At 36.5% G+C, this 25,035-nt stretch overlaps 1 protein-coding gene across 36 annotated transcripts in view; it reads right to left on the reverse strand.

Moving 5' to 3' along the window:
• The window catches only part of CaMKII (Calcium/calmodulin-dependent protein kinase II), a 157,649-nt gene that overhangs the window by 12,143 nt on the left and 120,471 nt on the right, over positions 1 to 25,035 (reverse strand). For 6 of the 36 annotated variants that reach the window (XM_069116941.1, XM_069116937.1, XM_069116939.1 and 3 more), the window contains 3 exons: positions 18,700 to 18,756; positions 2,085 to 2,147; positions 353 to 428 (listed from right to left, as the gene is read on the reverse strand). In XM_069116941.1, the coding sequence (XP_068973042.1) occupies positions 353 to 428; positions 2,085 to 2,147; positions 18,700 to 18,756 (196 nt within the window). Of the gene's footprint in view, positions 1 to 352; positions 429 to 2,084; positions 2,148 to 5,654; positions 6,026 to 7,892; positions 8,052 to 11,917; positions 12,071 to 18,699; positions 18,757 to 25,035 lie in introns of those variants that run through there. The other 30 variants (XM_069116922.1, XM_069116923.1, XM_069116921.1 and 27 more) reach the window with 9 other exon arrangements.

Raw genomic sequence — 25,035 nt, forward strand, 5'->3', positions numbered from 1 at the left:
GATAAAACAGTATCAATTATATTAAAATACAATTTTTATAATTAAATTAATTAGACAAATTTATATGATGTCACCTTTTATATGAAAACACAGTTTTCATTACTCTTTTATTACTCTGACAAATTTGTTCTCTAAAATTTTGTTAATATAATGATTCGTTTCATTTTTAAACTTTGTATCATAAAGAATCTCTTCAGTGTCATTTTGACGTCATAATGAAATTTCCTTTCTGACATTTTCACACTTTGATAAATTTTTTTCGTCACAATTTGATACCGTAATCAATTTTTCCAACGATTTCTCTGGCTAATTTCATATTTCCCCGAAATTTATCCATCATCGTGTCACTTACGTGTACGCCTCGAAATCTCCGATATTGATGCTCTCGATCAGCTGCTCGGTCATCTTGATGATCTCCTGACGGCGTGCTGGAATCGTCAACAGATTATCGATCTGTAGGGACGGCGCGATCGGCGCGCCTGATCGATCTCAACGAAAAACAAAATAAAATAAAACGATCAGGGCTCATACCGACACATCGTACGGCACAACAGTCACATGCACGAATCTTTATCAACTTCTACGTCCTACGCCAAAGACTTTCTTATCACGTACTTTCTTAATACGTAATATATAGGTATATATAATATACAACGATATATCACCCATTGGAGTCGTCTCAAAAATCAAAACGTCACATTACCTTCACGTATTCACATCCAACAATCTCTATCTCAACGACTCTTTTCAACTAATCAAAAATATTCTATCGTGATTCTATCAGACTCCAATGATAACGATCCTCAAATGATCTTATAAAGACAAATTCCCTCCAGACATTACATTATATCTTCAAAATATCTTCTATAGAATGTCGCTTAATACTATTACTCACAATAAAAGAATAATTCAGACCAGTTAGCAAAGAAGTTTAGGTAGGTGAAGATTATTTGAGACGATCATTTGAGAATCGAATTTTTATTCTCCAAAGTGAGCTCCCTTTTTCCATTTGATAAGCACCGATTTCCAAAAGAGCTATACCTTCATCGTGACCAAAGGACGAATACTTATCCAATAAAAAAAAAAAAAAACAAAAAGACAAGAAGGACAATAAGAAGGAAAAAACGATGCAAACCGGTGCAATCTAGTCAAATGGAGGCGATCGAGCGTGTCTCGTCGTTGCACGCGTCGTTTGAGTCAACTCGTTCTCCTAGATTCCATGGTCGCGTCGTTAGGGTCGTTCGATATGTTCGACGCGGCAACGACGAGAATTTCGAGGACCTGCGAAAATTCGTCGCACCGGCGACGAGAAAGAAAAAAATATCGATTGTTCGACGAGCTCGTCGAGGAAAAAAATGATACTGCCGTTGTTCTCTCGTTGTTCATAACCGCTAGAAGCTTCTTGGTTCCTTGAAGAGTAACTCCTCGATAACTGTTCCTTTTTTTCTTTTCATTATCCACAATCAATCGTTCGAATATAATTATCACGTGGTAATAATCTTCGTTTCCCTTTCACCCACGATATGGAAGATTTAAATGATCGAATGGAGAGCGCGAAAAATTTCCGCGCGAGTTTCAAATTTTATGAAAAAGATATATTCAACTTGAATTCCTAGTGGCGTTGTAAAAAATTCATAAATAAAAGCATCAATATGGTTAGTTGTACAATTAATTGATCATGATGTCTTGGATCATTCTTCTAATTCGTAATTTCGTATAATACGATGAAAAAAAGCGAAAGAATTTTATTTAGCCCGGCGACCACCACCGTGAGCGTAACCACAGTGCCGTAACTACTCTACTGCGCATCAGAGCAAGCGAGACAACAGATATGTATAATACACGTTACGACAAATTCGTGAAGTATGAAAAAAGGAAAAAAAAAAACGTATAGTACTCAATGACGTCCCGAAAAGTAAAGCGTTTCTCTCCTATCGTATAGACGATATCGCTGATCTGTTCGATGATGGAGAGAATGAAATAGAGATATAGATAATAGACACAATCGATATATGTAGAATATAGATATAGAAAGAGAGAGAGAGAGATTTGAGAGATGTGAGTGAGATAGGTTCTTCCGTTACCTGAACACTGGGAGTTCGTCGAGAGCTGGCTGCAGGTCTTGATAGGACACACGATTCTTATTTCTACAAGCAATATATATATAATATATACATACACATATTTATATATAGATACCCTTCTTTTTTCTTAAACATGTGTGCTTTTCTTATTTGCTTTCTTTTTTTCTTTAACAATTATACGGCTCGTTTATCGCAGCAAAATTCTTCCTGCGTGTTTCAAGCGTGATTTCGCGGAAGATTAAGGTCCGCGGGGCGATTACTTCCGGTTTTGTCGATCATGTTATCCGTTTGGGGTATCTCTCGTTCTTTTTTCTCAGTTTTTTCTTTTTCTTTTTTTCAGAAAAAGAATAATTGCAAAGAATTGTTGATTCGAACACTACTGATATTTTTCCTGCTTTTGTTTCTTACTTTTTGTATGATTTCGTATTTTTTAAATGATTTCCCTTTTAAGAATGATGTTGAGAGAAAAAGAAAAACGTCGCGGAGCTTAATCCCCGCGCAAGAGGATTAACCGTCTCCTCAGGTCCCATCTCGTCCTTGAAAGCATTTGCTCTTCTTGCTGCAACTTCTTCCCTCTTGTCATTCATTGCAACGTGCCTTTGAGATTCTTCGTTCTCGCTGGTACTTCGAGATTATCGTTTTCGCGACAGATTTTCAGTTTTGCTTTTGGTAAGCTTCTTTTCCTAACACTGTGTCACGTTAAGACGACGTGACGCAACGCGTTGATTTTGAAGGAATTCTCGAACGCATTTGAGACGCGCGATCTTCGTTACGCTCGAGCAAGCGCGATTAACTTAGCTGAGGAATCGGTGCGCTCGATTCTAGTGATCGAAACGATGATATCGCAAACGGTCGTTGTAAGCCATTGTTAGTATCTTACGATGCACCGTAGGTGATTCATTGATTTAATTATTAATCGACATTATTTGAATGATTAGCTTTGAAAGAAAATTTTACAGGATGTTGAATTTTTTCTATTATTTTCTATAATATCATTATAGAAAGTGACGTATTGTACTGTTAGAGTAGTAATACAATAGTATTATAAAATGCAATATTATTTCATAATATTATTATAGGATATTATAAAATAAAATTGCCGTAGAACAATGATATTAAGTTTTTCCATTGAAATACAAATTTTGGCAAATATTTATGTACTTCAAAATTTGTGAAAAAGTTACTTCATAATAATTAATGCGTATTAAATGTAGAACACATAATAAGGAATTTAAATTCGATTGAGAAAATATAACAAAAGAAAGTAAGGAATCGATTTCGAAGTCGTATTAGATCGTCAATGATCAGACATATGTTTCACACGATTCGTCCCTTTTTAAAATTCCAATTATTGTCAATGAATCACCTTATACGCGTGCACGTAATGCAGATGTGCACGCAAGATATAATATACCAGGTTTCTTTCACCTTCGGAGCGTAAAAAGAAAGAAAAATAAAAAGTAATCGATACAAAAACAACGACACAATGGAAACGAAGATAGATACGCAGAACGAGATACGTAGCTTTTACAGCATCGTCAATACGACGATAAAAGCATATTGTCCCCATATGCATACTATATGTATGTTACGAGAAGCGTCCAATAAAAAAGTAGAAGCTTCGAACCATTTATAACTTGCACCTCCTACGCACGACATTTTTTATTTGTATCTTTTCAACAAAAAAGGAAAGTAATTTGTTAGGCGAGAGACTGCTGCCCATTAAAAAAAACATTCTTCTACCAGCAGACTAGCTTAAAGTAATGTAATTAACTACGAAGCCTGTCCGATAATTCGTTTCGTTTCTCATACAACACAACGTATCGGGTTTCACAAGTTTATTGGTACGTTCACAGTTTGCGCCTACACATGGATTACACGTGGATTTATAGCGTGGGCGACAGCCTAATTAATGTTTCTACGCGGGTAAAATATCATTTCTATGTCGATCTTTTGGTATATTTCATGATTTATTGCTTAACCCTTAATAATACTTTTTCCTTGTCAATAACATTTGATCGATGACGACCCTTTAATGCATTCGAATTTGATGAAGAATATTTTCTGCATTAATCGAAATTATGATATTTAAATTAATAGAATTAAATTTACTGCGAAAGGGTACAAGGTGCTTCATTTATGAAGTAATTATTTTTTAAACGAATTTTTACTTATTTTTCAGTGGACTTGGATTTGACAAAGGATGTTTCCTAAATCGATTGATGATAATTACACCTAATATCAAAGTTTATAAAACTCTTCATTATTAGCGAAAGTATCTTTTAAGCAAATTGAGCATCGAAAAGAAATGAAAATATTTCCTCGCGTGTTTAATATCATTTAGTTGTGAAAATTAAAAATCTACAAATCTTTAACGTGTCTACAATTTGTCTACAAGTAGGATACAGCAAATAATTACTGTGAACAATTCAAAGAATTATTTAAATAAATGGTTACAATATGGTTTAAATAATGGTTAACCTTCTTTTAAATCATCTAATATCTATTTAACCTTCAGTATGAATTTTAGTACTAACAAAATATATTTGTAAAGCGTTTTAACATTTCTTTTATGGGGAAATGATATTTTACGGGCGCCTGCTTGCGCATTAAATTCTACGACGATATATAATACAGGGCGAGTAATGAGGGACGCACAAAGACAATTTCGATTCGCGAGAATTCTGTTCGGTTCGCATGCTCCGTCTCGTACAATGACGATTGTCAGAGCGTGTGTTTGTTCGATGTAAGAAAAGGGAGGAGGAAATATCTTAGAATAACGAGATTATTCATTTTTCACGAAGATTCTAGTAGTACGAAGGTCAAACGCTGCGAGACGTCCCTCCACGACGTTGCGTGCCTGTCGATGTGCTCCTTGTCCGATCAAAATCGATACTTACTACTTGCGGGATGCCGTCCAAAATAAAACTGTGACTACTCGCGACAGAAACCCCGTGACACGATGAAAATTGAAATTTTGATTTCAATTCTCATAAATGAGCTTTAGAATTATTGATAATTATATTATTATTGATGTTAATAATCAATATTATTAATAATTTGTCAATCATTGCCAACAGTCTAAGGATTATTACGTATAATTCTATTAAAGATTTATGGAGGAAATTAAGGATAATTTTATCGTGTCACGGATCAATTCAACGAGGTCTACTATGAAAAAAAATTATGGCATCCATAAACTGGGAATATCCAAAAAAGGAACGATTTTGAAAAAGCAAAACAAGAGACATGCGGAGAGCCTGTTCGCGACACCGTACGATTCTCAGAAACTTCTACAAAATTGATCTTTCACTAACAATCTTCAATAGTTATATTCAACAAATTTTTCTCTAACTCGGTGTCTATATTCAAATTAAAAAAACCATCTTCGATTCTTCTTTAACCATTTCACACTCGATGTCGAGTATACACAACGTTGCATACTTAATACTTTAATATGTTATTAATTAATTGAACGATAAATATACTTGTCTCTCGTAAAACTAGTCTTCGATTTTACTGTTATGTCTTCTTTACAAGACAATCTGAAAAATTGTGTTCTGAAAATACACAAATTTTTCCTACCGACTACACGATTATTCGAGCTTAAACGAATATTAATTACTTTTGAAAGGGTAGAAGAATCTCGAAGAAGCGAAAGAAAAAAAAAAATTGGACAAAGTGAAAGAATCAAAGAAAAATCTTCTCGGTGGTGATAAAAGTTTTATCATTTAATCGTGCAGCGTCGCGAGACTCGAAAAAACTTCACGACAACAAGCAACACCGCTTAAGCTTCGAGCAGGCTTCCTCGTCCATCTTATTTTTCGACTTCTCAGCGACCTTACCGGCGTTGGTGTTCTTCTTACCATCTTCTGGGTCGCACCATTCGGCTTGACCGAGTGGCATATATCCAGAACCGCCCACGCGTCGAATCTCCAGTTCTGATATGTTTTGGTTCCATTTTTTGTTTTTTTTTTTATTTTTATGGTTTCATTCCAGATTCGTTTTGGAGTCGCATGCATTTGGAATTCAAGGCGGCATGCCAGCGATGCGAGCAACCGGAACATGCAGAGAAACACACACATGGGGAGAAGACGGGTCAACGAACACCGTTTCTTGCAAAAATAAAAAGGATGAAAAAGAGCTAAAAGGCCGTTTCCCCTCTGGCCAAAGCGGTATATGGCTCGGGTTGGTTGGCTGAGTATGTTGTATGGAGCTAAGCCGAAGAGATGAAAGATTAATGCATCGTTTTTGAGCAAAATCGTAGAGTCGGAGCAATTTAGGGAATTAATTTGTAACTTGACAATATCGAAGATCTTTTTGGCGCAAAGATGTGAAGTATCTATCAACGTTATGACTTTAGAAACAGAATCTGAAATAATTTGAATCATCTTTAGGTAAGTTTGAGCTACTTAAACGTGAATTGAAGTTATTCCAGACAATTTTGAGTTGTGTCACTTGCAGCTACCAAGAGTTTGAATTACTCTTAATTAAACTACTTTGAGATAGTGCGACTTCCAGTTACTTCTGATCGATTCTTTATCTAGTAGATTCAGTCTATGCAACTTTAGTTTATTTTTAATCAATTTCAGTTCGTATTACTTCGGGTTTTACGAGCTTGAATTTCTTCTAACCAATTTTGAGTCACTTTAAAATCAGTTTTAGCAACATTAAGATAATTTCGGACCGATCTCGAGTTTAGACATTTTGGATGCGACTTGAAGGAACTGTGACGCAAGTTTTAATCACTTTGAATATACGAGACTATGCTGATTCTATTGGAAGCCAATTGTAAAATACGTTGTCGTCGAATTTTAATTAACATTGACGTCAACTATTCGAAGAATTATCGAGACATCGAGTTTGGAGAATGTTGTGAGAACGTTGTGAGATACGTTTTTAGCGTGCTATTTGCCAATGTAACGTGAAAGTGTCTTCCATTTGCGAAATGGCAGCCTGATTTACAGGCTTCGCCGCGATAAATGCACTTTTGGCTATTACGGGAATCAATCAAGCCGCACAATGCGGCAGCAAGCGCGTTTCCGTACAATGAAATGCATTATCGGCGACCGTTTCATTCAACGTGACACATTCTCTGCAATTCCATGGAACTCGATCGCGGAGAACTCAAAACATCCAATTTTCATTCGAAATCCTGGAAATTCATTACCTCCGCGAAAGAAATTACCGAATCGTCACTTACAGTCCCGTTTCTCGCCTAATTTCTAACGAAATTAGAACGACCTTATTTAGTTAAATATTTGATTAACGATGCATTAAATAGAAATGTTCGCCACTAATCAAAAAGATCCAAAAGTTGATAAAACTGGCGAGCGTAGAAAATAAAGAGGATGAATGAAAGAAAACTTAGAAGGAAGATACATAACAAATCAGTGCTATATTGTAAATTGGAGAATTTCTAAATGACGTTATTATATTCAAAATATTGGCAAACTCGAGCGACGAGTTAACTCGTCTTTTCCACTTAACGGATTCAAATACATTTCTCGAAGCTAGGAAAAATAATAGAAATAAGACTTTCTCATCCGAATAAGAAAATTTAAGAAAGAAAAAGAAAAGAAAATTAAAAGATTTTTGCTAAGACTTTTGTACATAGAAAAAATTAAAAAGAAGATTCTTCCCGCGATAAGTCACATAAAAAATTTCATCTACGAATAGCACTGTTTTATAATAAATAAATTGCGACAGTGGAATGGAAGAGTGAAAGCAGGATTGGTGTAAAGGGGAGAAAAATTGAAGGTAACCAGAGAAGATAGCCACAGTTAGAGGTGTGAAATGTATACAGACCGTTGTTCGATGAGTCGTAGCGTCGCGACGATACCATGGGCGTCGCCACGTGGTTGTTGCCGATGTAGACGGCCGCTGGCGAGGATGGTGAAGCGCCAGTCTGGCTGTTCTGGCTGTTGCTGCTGCTACCACTGCTGCTAGCACTTCCTGCGCTGCCAGCTAGTCATGCAACCAACCAACCAAAAGACGAGCTACTGTCAGCCTCCGAACAGCTTCCTCTCGGTCGCTTTTGGTCGCTTTTTTCGTATCGTTATGATTCGATCGTTGCACTCTCGTATGTATTCAAATCCAAACAACTTTATCCAAATTAAATTCAAATTAAGACAATCGTTTTAAGGGTAATTTTTAATAATGAGGATAAAAAATGGTACGTTCCAATGGTTCTATTTAACCGTTATAGCAGTATGCATCGAGGTTGATAATAGCGATAGATTTTAGGATAATGAATTTGAATGGAACGAATCAATAATAGAAGATTCATAATAGAATTCGATTGGATTTGCTTCAGAGTCGGGCAGCTTTGTTATTAGAGGTAATTATTCTTTGTGGGATACACCGAGGTTTCATTTGCAGAAATAGTAACGAATTATTGGATTAGATACGTAGATATTCGCGAATGTGAAAAGAAGTTGAATATAATTATCATCAACGATATTAAGAAAATTAGGATTTGCAGGAAAATGGTAATGTACCATTGGGCTAGGTTTATCGGTATACGCAAACGTAGAATGGTGTCGAATATAATTATCATGGAAAATTTAAGTCTTTTGTAATGTATTACAATGAATAGACAAATAAATGTATAAAATATAAATGAATTCTAAATATCCAAATGGTTGGGGAAGGTAAACATAAATACGAGATGGTAAATGTGAGGATAAAATTCAGGAGAAGCTTCGAGCAGATATTTCTATTTAAACCAACATTTCCAAATTAAACTTCTACGAGAGTGCAACGAGCTGTCGTTGAGAGAATACCAAAAAAGAGGAGAACAAGAGAGAAAGAAAAAAGAAACGGGTGGAGAAAAGAGATAAAAGAGAATAGGGGAGATAACAAGAATGAAAGAAAATTCGTAATCGGAAGCGAAATTGGCAAAATGCAGGCGTTTACGAGGTGGCTCGCGTGAACGAGCTTCGCATAGATCGAACAAACGAGTACAAAGTGTCAGACACTCTGCGATCGTTTCGATCGTTTCATCTAGGTCAGACAGTACTAGGTGAAGCGTCGACGAGATTCCAATGAAAAAAACGATGCTGGATGATCAGGCGAATTTTTCGTTGGACCTCGTTGAGCAATGATTTGATCCATTTCGATAGAAAAGGGAAGATTCGTGTGTATGTGTGCGTAATATCGAGAATCGAGAATTGGTGCTGTGTAACGTTCGTATTTATAGTGAAAAATGGCGGACGAAAATGTTAAGACGGCAAAAAGTGGCGGGGGGAGCGCAAGCATCAAAAATGGTTTGTGAATAAATCTAAGGCACGCGAAGCGTGAGAATATTCGGTAATTTGACTTCGACCAAGTACGTGGCCAAAAGAGATAAAAAATTGTAGGGGAGAAAAGAAAAGTCCAAGTCATGCTTCGACTCTAAGAGGGACTCACCGATTTCTGCCTAGCGAGTCGGTCTTCTGTCTTGTTTCTGCTTTGGTAAATTGTCTTTTGTTGTTTGAACGATACACGAGCTTAACGTTGTTCAATTTCTCAGTATAGTGGTTTAATGCTTGAGGGGCCATTTAGATTTGAGAATTGTAAAAATTGATATTGTCGTTATTTTTGGTTATTTCCGTCGTTATTTAAAGGAGGATAATTAGAGAGAAGTTAATACTAACCAGATATCAGAGATCAATATAAAAAGAAAAAATGAGGAAAGCTTTCATTCGCTTAACATTGGAACTAATGATCTGTAATATATTGTATTAAATATACTATCCACAGATGATTGTGTTTAAGATAGTTTAAGAAAAATAAATAGATGAATTTTCAATAAAAGTTATTTTCATATAATGCATGTTATTAGCAATTATAAGAATGAAAAATGTTTTGTAGTTCTAATGTTAAACAAATAATCTTACGAATCCTCCAAAACAATCGCGTTTACTTTGAAATTATTATTAAAACCTTTATTTAGAATAGTTTCATTCGAAGTTCCAAAATTTGGTCCTTTAAGCATTATGAAAGAACCACTACTAACAAAATTACCTTGAATCAAGGTATTGAAATATTTTCACGAAACTTTGCTCCTCCATGCATTGCTAAAAACATCGAGGAGCTTTCGATTCAGGCAGAAACGGTTCGACCGCGACAGAAAATCTTACCGATTCGTCGGGTAGGGCTCGTTGGCTGAATTTCAGTATCCTTGCCTCGTATCCTACGCCACGAAGGCGCATTTCCGATAATAGCCGCAAAGGGAGTCTGCAATTTCGCAGGTCTCTGCTGGGACCGATCGTAAAGAAACTTTTATGCACCGATAAAAAAGAAGCAAAAACGATGCTTCGTAATATCGCGACGAGGGTTCGATTATTCTCGTCCCGTTCACATTCCTTTTGTACGTCATTTCGAATGCATAATACATAAAAAGTAGAAAGAAGAAAAGAAAAAAGGGGAGCACAAACGTTTTCTATTATTTTTCTACGATTCTTTCTTCGTTTCGTCGCACTTCATTCAGCATTTATTTACTTCGCTTTCTATGTGCCTATATAGTTTCTTGTCTTCCATCTTCTTACTTTTTCTTCGTTCAACTCTGACATTTTTAATCGAGATTAGGTTCCTTCGTTCATTCGAACATTGTCGTGATTTTCTTTTTGAAACGAGTTTCAATTGGACAGGACAGGCTTCGTAGAAATTCATTCCTGATTTACGGATCCTTTGTTTCCTTTCTTCGACAATCGAAAGAGTATAGCGTTTAAACAGCAAATATCCCTTAATATTTACTAATATTTTATACGGTGGGTAAATTCAATTTTCTTAAAAATAGAATTTTAAAGTTTGGAAATGTAAAGTTTGTGAGTATCAAAATAGGTGGACCTTTCAATCTATAAGTAAATTGCAGATGAGTAATTTTTTATCCTTGTTTCTATTCTTCGAACGATGAAATTTAAAGCAATCGACACTGGCGTAGGCGGAAGTGACAAAAACTTTTCTCCACCGAGAGCCGAAAGAACGGTAGAAACGCAAGGGCTAATGTCCGCGACCTTTTGTTCTGGAAACGCCATAAAAGACAAGAGTAATTATCCTTATCACTATGGCGCACGTAAAATGTTAAGGAGGACACGGATATTACAAACTGCGGAGACATTAACCTTCTACTCTTCTCTAGCCAAGATTTTACGACTTTACTGCTTTTTACAGTTTATAGCTTTGACGATTGTAACTGAAATTTGTAAAATTTCGTTTCTTAATAATAGAAATTCAATTTCGTGAGTGACAAAAGTATCTGAACTTTCTAAATTTCAGAAGGCTAATCACAATTGATATTATATATAATTGATAAAAATAATATACATATTTTTTGACATCTATCCTATTATACGATCGTATATCTCAGTTTATTTGGAATTTGCGATGTTTTACAATTAACAATTAATAAGAAATAATTCGTTGAAAGTAACTGCGTTATTCACAATTCTATCGAAGCCCGATAGACTCCCGCGTCTCAAGCTCGGTTCAAATAAAAGTTGAAATGGTAATAATTAAAAAGATTTATATGATCAAATAAAAAAAATCCTCTTCGTAGAGGAAAATTAACAAGATAAGAAAACAGTATTTTTTTTCGCGAAGAAGAAACTCAAGATTAACATCATTGTAAATATCTTCAATATAAAGTCAGAAACAAATATGAAGTCGAAATATATAACGTAATATTAAAGAAAAAATATAAAGTCGAAATATATATCGCAATAAAAAAAAAAAAAAAAAATAAAAAGTCAGCCCCTTCGGTAATATAAAAAGATATAAAAGTTTGAAAGTCGTCTCGAAATCGATTCTACCGTACTTCCCTCTCGGTGCGCTCTCACCACCCGATTTACCTTGTGCTCCCTGTAGGAGTACCGCGGCTAATCCAAGGGGGTTTCCCTGAACCTGGTTCTGGGCTTGCTTGTTCGTCTGGCTCGCTGCCATTACCCTGGAGAACGCGGACACGGCAGCGGGACTGTTCGGAGGTGTGCCCTGGGAGGCGGGGCCTTTGTCGAAGAGTTCGAATCGTACCGATTAAAAATACGTCGAATAATTTTATAAAGGGCCAACCAACACCAGGATCATGTGGCCAAACTCAACACGAGATTCCACAGAAACAGCTTTAACGGGGACATTTAGCTAGACCGAGTCGCAGTTGGGTCTATCGAGATTAGATCGGACGAAACCAGTTAGAAGACGATGGATTAGAACCATTTTAAATTAGTCTTATTCGGGGCACGTGGGTTTTTTGGAATTATTCAGAGGTTTTAAAAATAGAAGCGAAGAACGTGTTGATGATCAACACTTTTGCTGCCAAACTCATTCTCTCTCTTTGGGAAATTCGTTGCTTTATTAGAATTTTTATTGCACCTAACGTATTATCAAATTTCCAAAGCTCAGAGAGTAACAGCACGAAATATTTTCTTTTTAGGTGTGAAAACACGACAGCAATGAATATGCGACAGCGAGACAGCATCAGCGAAAGTGCTAAATAAGAGGATTAGTGTTAAAGAAGATCGGCGCCAGGAGTTACGTACTGGATTTTGTTATTCGTTAAGCTTCCTTACGGCTTTTGGAGATAGTTAATATTATTAATTAATTAGATAATATAATTAATTCGTGAGACAATCTTGTTAAAAGATGGCGATGACATCAAAATCACTCGACGAAGGTTCAGTTAGATAGAGTCACGAGTTAGTCTGTTAAGTGTTAATCACTCTTGTGTTAGAAGGCGATGAACGACGATGTCCAAAAGGTAATATTGAAGAAGATTGTATGTGATTGCGAACACGAATCAAACGAAGAACACCTCAGACGATGATTAGAATCACAAACACTTTCGTTAATAGAAGAGGTGGCCAACAATGAGAATCCCAAGATAACTGCGTTAAGTCAGTCTTTTTCTAGTGAACATCATATCATATATAGTCTTCTATATATATGTATATTATATACATTACTAGCGAAGATCTATTAGTGTACCTTCAAATTCTTTTTAAATTAACAATACTAAAATACACTTCAATAATCATAAATCAACCACAATATTCCTATGCACAATCTTCATCGAGTGTCGCGAGAACTGACTCAACGCGTTTCTTCTTAATTCCACAAAACCTATCAAAAAAAGAACCAAAAATATTTTCCAATAAATTTTTATCTTTCAATTACAACCAAAAGAAAATGATAGAAGAAAAAAAATTGAGAGAAATACGTTTGGGCGATGTGAATTCCGTGGCCTTTCGTTTCAGCCTCATCTGCAGTGCGTTCGAGAAACGTGACACGAGCGCGTTCGAGCGAGTTAACAAACGAATTCCAACCGGAAAACTGTGGCCACCGGCGTGGTAGCAGCAGCGACCTTTGGCTAAGTAGAACGAGAATAGTTACGCACAGTCACGATAGATTCCCGTCCGACATAGACACGGTTTCGCGACTGAAAATAGATCCAGAAAGGCTGGCTGGCGATCGTGACCTAACGTACGTCCGATTCGAACAGAGTCGGAAGTTCGTTTTCGCGTGGGACGTCGCCATTAATCATCCTACAGCCTCGGTATATACCCCTCGAGACGACCAGAAACCAAATCGTCGATTTTAAGAATGAAAATCGCCATTCTCTGGCTATAGCCAGAGATCGTCGTGTCGTTGCCAGATATATGATTGGTTGCACCTGTTTGTGAAGAAGGATTCTAGACCTAGCGAAAATTTTTGGCGCATCATCGACGCGTTACGAAATTTCGAAAATGTCTTCAGAGGCTTCAGAGGACGTTCTAAAAGGCCGGACTTTTAGATTTGCTTTGAAAAAGTGACTGGGAATGAAAAGCCGAACAAGATGGATCGAAGTTTGTTGGATGAAGTTTATTGGAGGTACATGTTGTTTCGTAACAATCACGGTGCACGATGAATCGTGTTGTAAAGACTGAAAGCTTTTTTCAGCTGTTGAAATAAAAATGTGTAAAACGGGTGTAAAATAAACTAATAAATATAATAATTCTTTTACTAGTACCGTCGATTAACTGTCTGTAAATAAAAAATAACGCTAAAATTTCAAATAACTGACTGATAGACTTTACAAAATCCAAAATTCTATAAAAATTCCCATAATTTTGTACCTATTGAGAATATGTTTATACATTATGAAACCGCCTGTACATCCAATTACGTACATCTTAAACAAACATCCACCGATTCACGATTATCTTGACAAAAAGATTCAAAGAGGAGAGTCCCATCAACGGTCCTCCTGGCGCAATAATCACACAAAATAAGTCCAAGGCTCACCATAATTATCAGGCTGCTTCGATGAACCCGGCAAGCCAGCGGTGACCGACATTTCGAAGACTTCACCTACTGTCCCTTCCGAAACGCATTTATCACTATCACTCTCGAAACACACTGCTCTTCTTCCCTTTTTCACCGAAGTATCGAATAAAAGCGCAAGGCTTGCAATCGTAAAAAATTACACGAGAGATATAAACGATGCTTTCAAAGACCCTCGGTTGCGCGCGAAAGGGAGGAAAATCGAAGATCGACTCGATTTTATTGCGCTCCGCACGGCCGGCTTCGAGGATGGCCGAACGAACGACGCGAACTGCTGCCAATCTATTTTCAAGCGGTGCCAAGCGGTCAGGTATTTCCGTTGACAGCGCGACACGCGCGTTCGGGCGAGTTTACTGCGAAGATTTCACATTTTCTCGCTGGTCATCGCCGCCATGCAAAATTCCATATCTGTTTCGGCCAAAATCGTCGACATCGTAGACTTTCCCCCATTTTCACGATCCACTGTGCCGCTGGCGTTCCAGCTGTAGTCCAGGTTTAAAGATTTTGGCTGCTCAAGGTCACGATGTATGGCTATAGGTTAGTATAGGGGTGACGAACTGAGGCGGCCTACGTGCGATCTTTGCTCCTACTTTCTTGGCTCACAGAGTCGTAGGAAAATTGTCCTCTATTTTTCTACATGCTATGATTCTATACGGTGTAACGCAAATATTACTGCAACTATAGAGTTTCGTTTGCTATCCCTTTCCCTCTGAATCTAATTGGAAGATATCTGATTCCATTTGCGATTCCATTGTCCGATTCTAATTTAGAAATTTATCATTCTAATCGAGAGAATTCGTGCAGTTTGTCATTAAAAAGTTCGTCACCTCTACGTTAGAGAAACTTAGTCGTTCACCCCCTATGGTGCTCGAATAATTTGCGGGAGTGGGGGGTCTGTTCGAGCCATGGTGGGGAGAGTAGCCTTGAAATTCAGCTGATTTGAAACGGGCTATATTCGTTTCTACCGCTTAGTTAACTAATTCTGTTTCGTAAGAACGCAAGTATAAGGCACCGTTAATATTAAATAATAGCCTAATGGTATATTTGTATGCAGCGTAAAGTGTCTGTGGAGACGAGATCATAATTCTAAAGCGTTTCTATACGACAATTCGAAGTGTCTTTGAGCAGTCATAATATTTGAGCCTGACTATAGCTAAGATCAACTGTTCCAGTAAACTCTAAAGAGATCAATCACGTGACAGGAAGAACTTCAAATGTTCAAATTACAGAATGATATCTAGATGATTTGCCTAATCTAGAAAAAAATCTGCTTTGTGAGGGTCAAGTTTCCTTGATTGAATTACATGTAATAATTGTTGAGAGACTAGTCGATAATGGCGGATACGTATTCATTCGCAGAAGAATGATAACTAATGCTGCTCGAATTATCGAGCCACCCAACGCAAAATATTTTTGGTGACTACAATGGAGGGGAAAAAGGAAGAAGAGAATTTCTACAAGATGATTCTCGTCTAGGTTTATGATCAAACGATTAAGCAACTTAGGAACCCAGGCTATCTATTCGATCAAAACGCAAGCCGACTAAAATTTGCTAAAGCTTACGATGCTGGATCTACTTATCGTTCAATGTTGTCAAGCTGCCACAGACGTCTCTTCCAAGAGGTTCTCCGTCCCTGACCAAATTTGTTCGTCACAAAATCATCGTGACGGGGTACACAACTCTAATTACGTTGCTTATAAACGAATCATTTAAAGTAAAATAGTAAAGAAAGAAAAAGATAAATAAAGACAGCCAGCTGCTCGATATGGTAACAGTGTAAGTATACATATATATATTTCAATTTCCTAGACAGCATAACGTTCGTAACAGCGCAAGAACAACAATTCCTACGAAACAATGTTCTAACATTTGCTAAAACAATATATATATAATATAAATAACAATGACGCGATAAAATGTGTCGTAATCGAAATATCGCGACAGTTTTCTATAGATTGTTCTACTCGCCTCGAGCAGTAGATCCGCTAGATGTCTGATCAGACGTCCTCGAATACTAATTTTCTCGTCGCTACCATCGGTTGGCGTTCGCTTCTTCCAGCGTCGTAATTACGCTCGTTTCTAAATCGAGCGCGGATTTACACACATGGGTGGAAACACAAACAAGGGGAAAACGTGAACGAAAACCCCGGCGCTTTCGTTTTCGTAAGATCTGGACCTCGGATTCATTTTATTCAAGAAGGGAATCGCGTGACTTGTTACATAATTTTGATTCAATTTTCATCGTGGAGATGGCTGCAGAGATTGTTGGTTTATTTTCAATGGTTTGTGAAATATAGGGTGTTTTGTTTAATTTTATTATTGGAGACAGGAATAAATACAGTAAGCGTTTAGCAACGTGAAGATTTACTTTCTTCAAGATTATTTTGAAGGTTATTCTACGTCACATTAGAAAATGAAAAAATTGATAAAATATGGATATTCATTTTTGGAATAATTTTTAAGGTATCTTTATCGGTAAAAACAGAAACAAATAAAATCTTCTTCTTCAAATAATTCAAATAAAACCGTCGCTAGTATAGTACAAAGGGTTGATATACTACGCTACCAAAATTCTACTCGAATAAAAATATCTCAAGTTCTCCTATCGCGTTCACAAAATTTTCCCCTCTTCGATTTTCTGTCCTAATTTATCAAATCGCTAATTTATCGATTGCAAAGTTCCGAACACTAAAACTTTCATTAGAAAAATTTCACAAACCATTGCCAAACATGAACAATCCATTTCCAATTTAACTCTTCATCCCCCAAAAGTTTCATCAAACTAATCAACGGAATCATGCGAGATCGCCTTCGAATGTACATAGACAAGCCTTTTCCTTTTTGTTTTTATCAAGACATCAAAAGATATACACACACGCGCACGTTTATACGGACATCGTCGTGCAGAACGAAGAAAGGGAAGAAGGGACGATTTCTGATCTCCCATGTGGTAAAGGGGGCTATGATTAACTTGCAGACTGATCAGAGGGGAAGCAAACGCACGCAACGGTCCTTATTAGTTCGTGGAACGAGAGGAGGCTGGAGAGACGGTAAATCCGAAGTACGAGTTAGCGGAAGCTGGAACAGACAGGGTGCAAAAGCTCGGCTCGAAGCTCGTCACTGAGCCCCTCGTGGCCATTGGCTTCCCCGGTTCGTCGCCCTTTTCCGGTCCCCTCTCGCTGTAGAACAAGGGAAAGCTCGTGGAAACGTGAGGTTATCGGGGGCTTCTTGCTGTCATTTGGAATAGGCAATTAGCGTATTTCTTCTTTAGCGGACTCAGTAAGACACAACATCTTTTTGTGTTTTTTCTTTAGTACACATTCCAGTGTATTTATTATTCGGTGCTTAAATCGTGCTATATTAAGAAATTGATTTTCTAGCGAGAGGGAACCTTCGAGGTGCTGGATGTTTCATCCTTTTCATCGAGTTTGGACAAAATCGGATCTATCTTTTTTTGAAGAAAATTTCATGGAACCTTCTTTACTTTTTTTAAGGAAATGTAACTTGTTTGTACATGTTGACGCTACAAAAATAAACGTTACTTGTGGTCTTTAAAATATTCGTAGCTTGTAACTTGCGATTTACAGAATTTTATTAAATATTTTAATAGTTTAGTTATATAAAACAGCTCTGCCATGTATATATTGATTACGCTATATTACAAGATATTGCATTTTTTTTAACCATCAGCTTCGTCGAATCGTAGGTCATTACGACGATTGGTTTAAGCTTGAGTTAATCGGAGTAGAGGTTACTCTAATACGATACTTAATCCAACATTAATTTGAAACTAATAGAATTAAAAATTAAGTAACTCGATCTAAAATTATTGCATTTTCCAACAGGACCATATTGTTTGAGACTCAAAATGTAATATGCACGAACAGAACAGTAGCGATAAAAGGAATTGACCAAACTATGATTTGTTTCCGTGTTTCACATAAAATTATCCTTTAATAAAAAAAAAAGAAAAAGAAAGCAAGATTTTCTAGAATGCTATGTTACGTTACAAGTCACTGCATTTTTATTAAAAATACAACGCACAAAAGAACAATAACGGAGAACGAATTGGCTGAAGGTTGAGGGACCGGAAGCCACAGAAGCAGCTTCGGTCACGCGGCTCCAGCGACGCGAACGGGAGAAGCCAGTCTGAACCGGAGGACGTTTACACGTAACACACGTGGAATATATACGTATATATATAATATATATATGTAAATCTAGACGGAGGTACGTAATATATGTATACACATGAACACGAGACGTCGAAACGCGCGTTATGTACACGTTTCTCGGCCTTCGATATGCAAGGTTTACCTTCGGGTTCTTTGGCAATGACCGTGCTGCTCCGGTCGACGACGCCCTTCTTATCCTCTGTACAACAATACACACATACATCACGGATATGCGACTTTTGTTCTTCTTCTTTTATGTAAAAAAAAGCCTATTTTTATGCATTCTTTTTTTCGTTGCTTCTCTTTTCGCTTTATACAAAGACTAGAGACCAGCCAACGCGCGTTAATTTTTAGCTAAGCTGATTCTTTTTGTTGTTTTAATCCTCGTGGCACTTGTGTTTGAGTTAACCAGAAAGCCCCTTATCCTTGGGAAATTCACATTTTACATTTTTTTTTTTTATTGAAGAAAGCTTTGTTTGGTTCGAGGTATAAATTTTTACGATATTTTTCATGTTCTTTAATTTTTCGTTACAAGTCGATTACAACTTTTTGCCTCAGACTTTTTTTGCCTCAGAAAGATTTATTACTCTTGCATGCCTTGCAGCGCCGTTTTGGTCATTTTCTACTTCTTTCTATTCTCCTATGAAGAAGTTCTTCATTTTAGAGATTCCTATTCTTCCATGTCTTATTACAAAAATTCTATTTTATTAAAATTATCTTTAACCGTTTTTATTTTCTATTAAATTTACCAAGTTTGTGGAAGACATAAAAGAGTCGTCATTAATACGTGTGATATCTTATGCCAATGATTATCTTGAAATATCAAGAAGTCTTCCTCTTGTTGAAACGAAACCTAAAGTTGAGAAATAAAAATTCGAGAATTATTGCAAGGTTAAGTACTCGTTTCCGCGATCACGTCGATGATATTTTTGCATCAATGTTAAGCTCAAACTTTTATGAAATTTATTTACCTTAATTACGAAAGTTTTCTATAAGAAAGAGAGAGGAAGAGTTCTAGAAATTGCCTTTTTACAAGTAGATCGCAAACTCTGAAACATCGAAAACGCGTCGACGCTTCCTTTAAATCTTACTCCCGTCGCGATAATTAGTTTCACGTAAGGAAAACAAGCTTCGTCCCGCTGTGTTCGCCACCAACGATTCTCTGTTAACAAATAGTCACGGAGAATCAGAGGTAGAAACTTCATCGGCGAGGAGCATGCTTCCTTTGTTCCTTAGAAGGAATTATTCTGCTTAAAGAGCACGATGTCGACGGCTTTGGCGCAAAGGTGATTCATTAAAGAGGGAAAACTTTCAGCGACGGCAACACTCTGTGTCCGATTTCACGCTCAGTACCTCAATTTCTTTTATCCTAAGAATTTTAACAGAGCAAGGAGTTATTGCTTTCTGGATCGCTTTGAGACAAGTGTCACGATTTCATAAGATACTTTGATCATGGGTTTTCGCTATTTGCAAAATAGCTGGACTCCGTGGCTGTTGATATGGAAAGAAGAAGAAAGAAAATATTATTAACGGACAGATGTACATGGAGCTTGGACGCACGGGTATCCAATTTCAGAAAGCTTGACGTACCATCGAACGCGATTTCTTTGTTTATCTTTCCTACATCTTTTTATTCAGAATAATTAAAATCGCTCTAAAGAAACCGAATAAAGAATTACTTATGGTTTTAAAAAATATTCTCCAGTGAATCTATAAATTTTGTAATTTAAGGATTCGTACTATATATTCTAAGAATATCGTGCAATTTATCCCAAAGATCAGATCAGAAGAATTTTTCGAAACAATTATGTTGAATAATTTGATAAATATTGCTCGAGTTCGATGCAGTCGTGCCAGTAAATGTACAAGCTGACATTCAAAGCGATAAACATTCAGTATAACAAGCGTTTAATACAAAAGCAATTTTCTTCTTGATATTAATCCATTCAAAAGATTATTTCTCTTTTATTTGATAAATGCCACAGAGTTCCAGCTAGTTCACAGAAATCGATGCTCTAGCTACGTAAAGTGGTAACAAGGTACTTTCTAGCTTATTTAATCTCTAAAATGTAAGCTAACGGAAGATGACAATGATAAAGATAGAGAGATAAAGTGAAATAGAAGTAGACAAAAAAAAGTTATATAGCAACACCGAGCGTATTTATTCGGTATGTCCATAACTTAGTCTCTCGATCGAGTATCATATATCGAGATCTCAAAGTGTCGTATCAACTCGGGTTCTCTTGAAACACAGGGGTTCGGGCAAAGGGAAGAGTAAGGGGACGTGCGGTGGCGATCATACGATTGAAGAAAAAGAAAAAAAATATATATAAGTCGATAGTCATTCGTGTCGAAGAATTAAGGGTGGTAAAGTGGGTCTTGAGAGTTAACTTTTGCCTTCTGGCACCCAACGATTGAAAAGAAATTGAAAAGAAGACATTTTTTCTCAAATTTTTATCAAAATTTGTGATATAGGATATAACTAAGATTAAGCCTCTTAGGAATTTTTGTAAGGTTTTAAAAATTGGTCAATTTTTCAGATATTTATACTTTCCAATTAAGAAAAAATTGTAAAATTAATTATTATACATTTATAAACATTTCTGGAAATGTAGAATTATTGTATCTCTAGATCTGTAATCGTAATTCCAGAATTCTGGAATTAATTTATATTTGTGAATTGTACTTGTGAAATATAAAAAAGAAACGCACACGAGTGGAGATATCTTTAAACGTACGGTCTTTCCTACATCAATTCCTGTAACTGTAAAACATTTCTATATCTATAAAAATTCAGATTCTATAAAATTCTATAAAGTACCGATCGTATCATGCCTTCCAGCTTGAACTAACTTTCCAAATCCACTATTGCACCAAAATAGGGAAGAACCAGGATCAAAACGGATAATCCAGGGTAAAATAATTGAGATAAGGTGCCATATCAGAGGGTGCAGTTCGGTGGCGAACGTGCAAACGTCGACGAAGATTACGTGAAAATCCATCGTTCTCCTCAGAGGATACAAACAATTGCATCCAATAAAACAAGACACTTTCGTAAGTATATAAAAGGAAAAGACAAAGGTAATGAAAAATCTTAACAATCAAGAAAAGACCTGGTGGATTAATATGTAATAAATCCCTGGAGAAGTTATATTGCTCGAAAGATTAAGGAGCATAACAATTCTTACGAGATTTATCTCTTATATATAATATTATATCTAGCAAAACGAGACAGAAAAATGGCAGCCATAATAATATAAGGGATAAAAGGGGAACATAGACAGACAGAGGAAAACAGACAAGTTGTTGCTCGTTGTAGAACATAAACGAGCTCGAGACTCGGCATGGAAACTATTTTATTTCGCCGAGATATTATCGTCGAGCTCCTTCGAATTACAAAGAGAAGCAAAAGGGGCAGTGAGGAATTTGGTTTCATTTCATTGGTTATTTTTCATTTCGTTTCTCGGACTGAGAGCGTGACACTTAACTTAGAACACTTGACTCTTAAGAAGGTTTCTTTAAAGATTCTTAGTCATTTGATAGGTTTGTAAAAGGTTTCTGGTATAGAGGACATTTTCGATGATTATTTCGCATTCTTTTCGAAATATTCTGTATCTAAATATTTTCTTTAAATATTCCAAGTATACTATATTTGTATTCTATTATTTTGAACTTGTACACTCGACTCGGTATCCGAGAAAGCGTGGGTGTCGATGCACAGGCATGCAGACAAAACGAAATAAGACAGGCACGCCCAAGAAGCAGATTGGTTTCATGCTTTTGCGAGGGGGTAGAAGCTTACAAGCGGAGGCGTAAAGTGGTTCTTCGATATTGGGGTTGTTCTGTTTTATTAATATTTTCTGGAGCGATGAAAATATAATACCGGTGTTACAAAATACAAATATTATCATTAATATTCCTATTATAAATTTTATTCGTTTTTCTGAACAATGGTTACGATGTTTCGAGTATTTTTATTTAAAATAGCGTTTTGAAGAAGCGAGTAAAAGCTCGTATACGGAAAAGAAAGCTTTTGTGGTAGAAAAAAAGGTGTGTTGCTTCAGATATCTAGAAAGAAACAATGGAGAAATATCTATGGTGGTATTATGTTATGTTAAAATTGAATTAATAAAAATCGAATTAATTTATTATATAATAAGTAATTGATTCCCTATATCTAATAACATATAAGTTACCAATTTAATTCTGCCATTTTAGTTACTCAAATTGTCTTGAACTTAGTACTGTTCAAATTCGTTTAAAGAAATGTTCTACCTTTTGACAGATAATATTTTCGTCATACTCAATATTTTCTCATTCTCAACGGAGCTCTTCAAGTTCCATAATACAGTGAAGAATGTCCATTCTGATGCCGTAAACATCGATAAAACGAAACAAACCCAATGGCAAGAACGATTTCTCGCCTCGTTGACGGGTATCGTAAAAGCGAATGCAAGCCATGCGAAACATTGCGCGAGAACGTGAAGTGAGTGTAGAAACGGCTGAAGGTATAGAGAGTGGCAAAGAAAAATGGGGAAAACGAAGAACAGGCAAGTCAGTGATGGTGTTCATAAATCCATAACACCGGTAAAATAGTGATGGTAAAATAGTGTACTTTTCTATTTTTTTTTTTTTTTTTTTTTTTTTGGTGACGGTGAGAAACTGTTTTACGTGAAAATCCTAAGGTTGCTATGAACAATAAAAATTCACGTTTGTGTGACCAGACAGGATTTCGATGCACAGACAGAAGTGAGGAACTAAAAGAAAGAAGTGGATAAGACACAGTGAACGAGCGTTAGAAGAATAAATGAATCGTTTTCTACGAGATCCGATATGAAAATATTATAATTCCAGGTGGTGTGCATAGCGAGGTACCAACAGATGTGAATTTTCAAAGTGTGCGTGTAGATGAAAGACATAGAAATAAATATTTCTTATTTTTTTTATAGGAAAAGAAGAAAAGAATTAAAAAATAAAGAAAATGAAACGATTAACGTTACCGTAGTAGATACGATTGTTTTCGTTGATCGGATTTTTCTATTTCCGTCTCGACTTACGTTCAAGTAAAGTGATGAAATCGTTGTGTGCGAGATCGTTGCGTTCTCTACGATGACGACGATCTCTCGTGTGCTTGTCGCTCTCTAAAGCGGACGATGCTTCGCTAACGTGGCACAAACTAATCTAACTTTCTAGATGGCTAATCGCTACTGATTCGCTTGCTAGTGGAAAACGTCGTGGTGGTCTAGCGAAAGTGAAGATGTGCCGCGCGAGAATATGGTTCTCGAGAGACTGTAGATGGTTGACTGGACACGAACTGGAATTGCTCTCCTCTTGAATTTCCATACAAATAGTAGTTTTTACAAAATCTACAAAATTTTTTTCATTTTATTATCAATTTTGTATAATCGGACAAAAGCAATGGTTTCCTCTATGAATAATTCTAAATTATAGCGCGCAAATATTACACAATTATTTTCGCTTCCAAAAGGGATATTTTTTTAAAAAAGAAACAAAGAGAATTATAAAAATACTTAAAAAAAAAGTAAAGAAGAACGAAGAATGGAGCATTTCCAATTCAATCGTCAGCCACGAAGAGAAGTCTCTACTAAACAAACTATGAATATCACAATTTCCCTTAACCCAAATGAAAGAAAGAAAAGTTAGAAAATCTGAAAGAAAATATAAAAGAGAGAAAGCTTGATGAATGCTAGAGAAAACGAAGAGGAAGCGAAAGCGGCGCGAGAGCCGGTATCCTCGTCAAACAGTCGATAATTTATTCGTTTAATGAAATTTCGATCCCTTGACCAAATTTTTCCTTTCCAATTTCCAATTTTCCCTGGTCAGTCGTTAAAATCACCGAATTCTATTATCGAGAATTTACGTTAACCCGGAGAATCGATAGGAAAATCTAACGTCTCGATCGAATTACAGGCGAATACGTGAGCCGCCGAATTTCGAATACGTATCCAGGGTTAACGGTTTCCAGCTAACGTTCGCGAGTAATTTCACCACTCCATTATCCGAGTCCGACTTTCTCATTGTGCCACGCTAATTGCACACCAGTGGATAGCGTAAGCCATGAAACGAGAAACGAGAAACGGCGGTGGTCGCTATCGAGACTTTTAATAAACTCCGCTCTCGCGAATTTCCATTCCAGCCGAGAGCGTTTTCTCGAAGAAAAAAGAAATGTTAAGCATTTGGAAGAGGACACGAAAATTGAGAAGCTAATCGCGTTGAAAAAAGTTCTAATTTAGAAGTCGTTTTGAGGAAAGATTAGCTGGAATCGTCAAAATTGCGAGCGTCGATAAAAAGAGAAGAACGGCAATCGCAGACGGTGGTGGCTGCACGATTATAAGATAAATTTTTGTAAATTTTCCTGAAAAACGATTTGACGGATTTTCCGAATACCGAAGTGCGGATTGTTTATGCAAATTCATATTTTTCTCAACGTAATTACACTTTACCTTAAATATCTTTT

Source organism: Bombus flavifrons, chromosome 7 (genome assembly GCF_040668555.2).
Source record: "Bombus flavifrons isolate JBK064 chromosome 7, iyBomFlav1_principal, whole genome shotgun sequence".
NCBI classification, from domain to species: Eukaryota; Metazoa; Arthropoda; class Insecta; order Hymenoptera; family Apidae; genus Bombus; species Bombus flavifrons.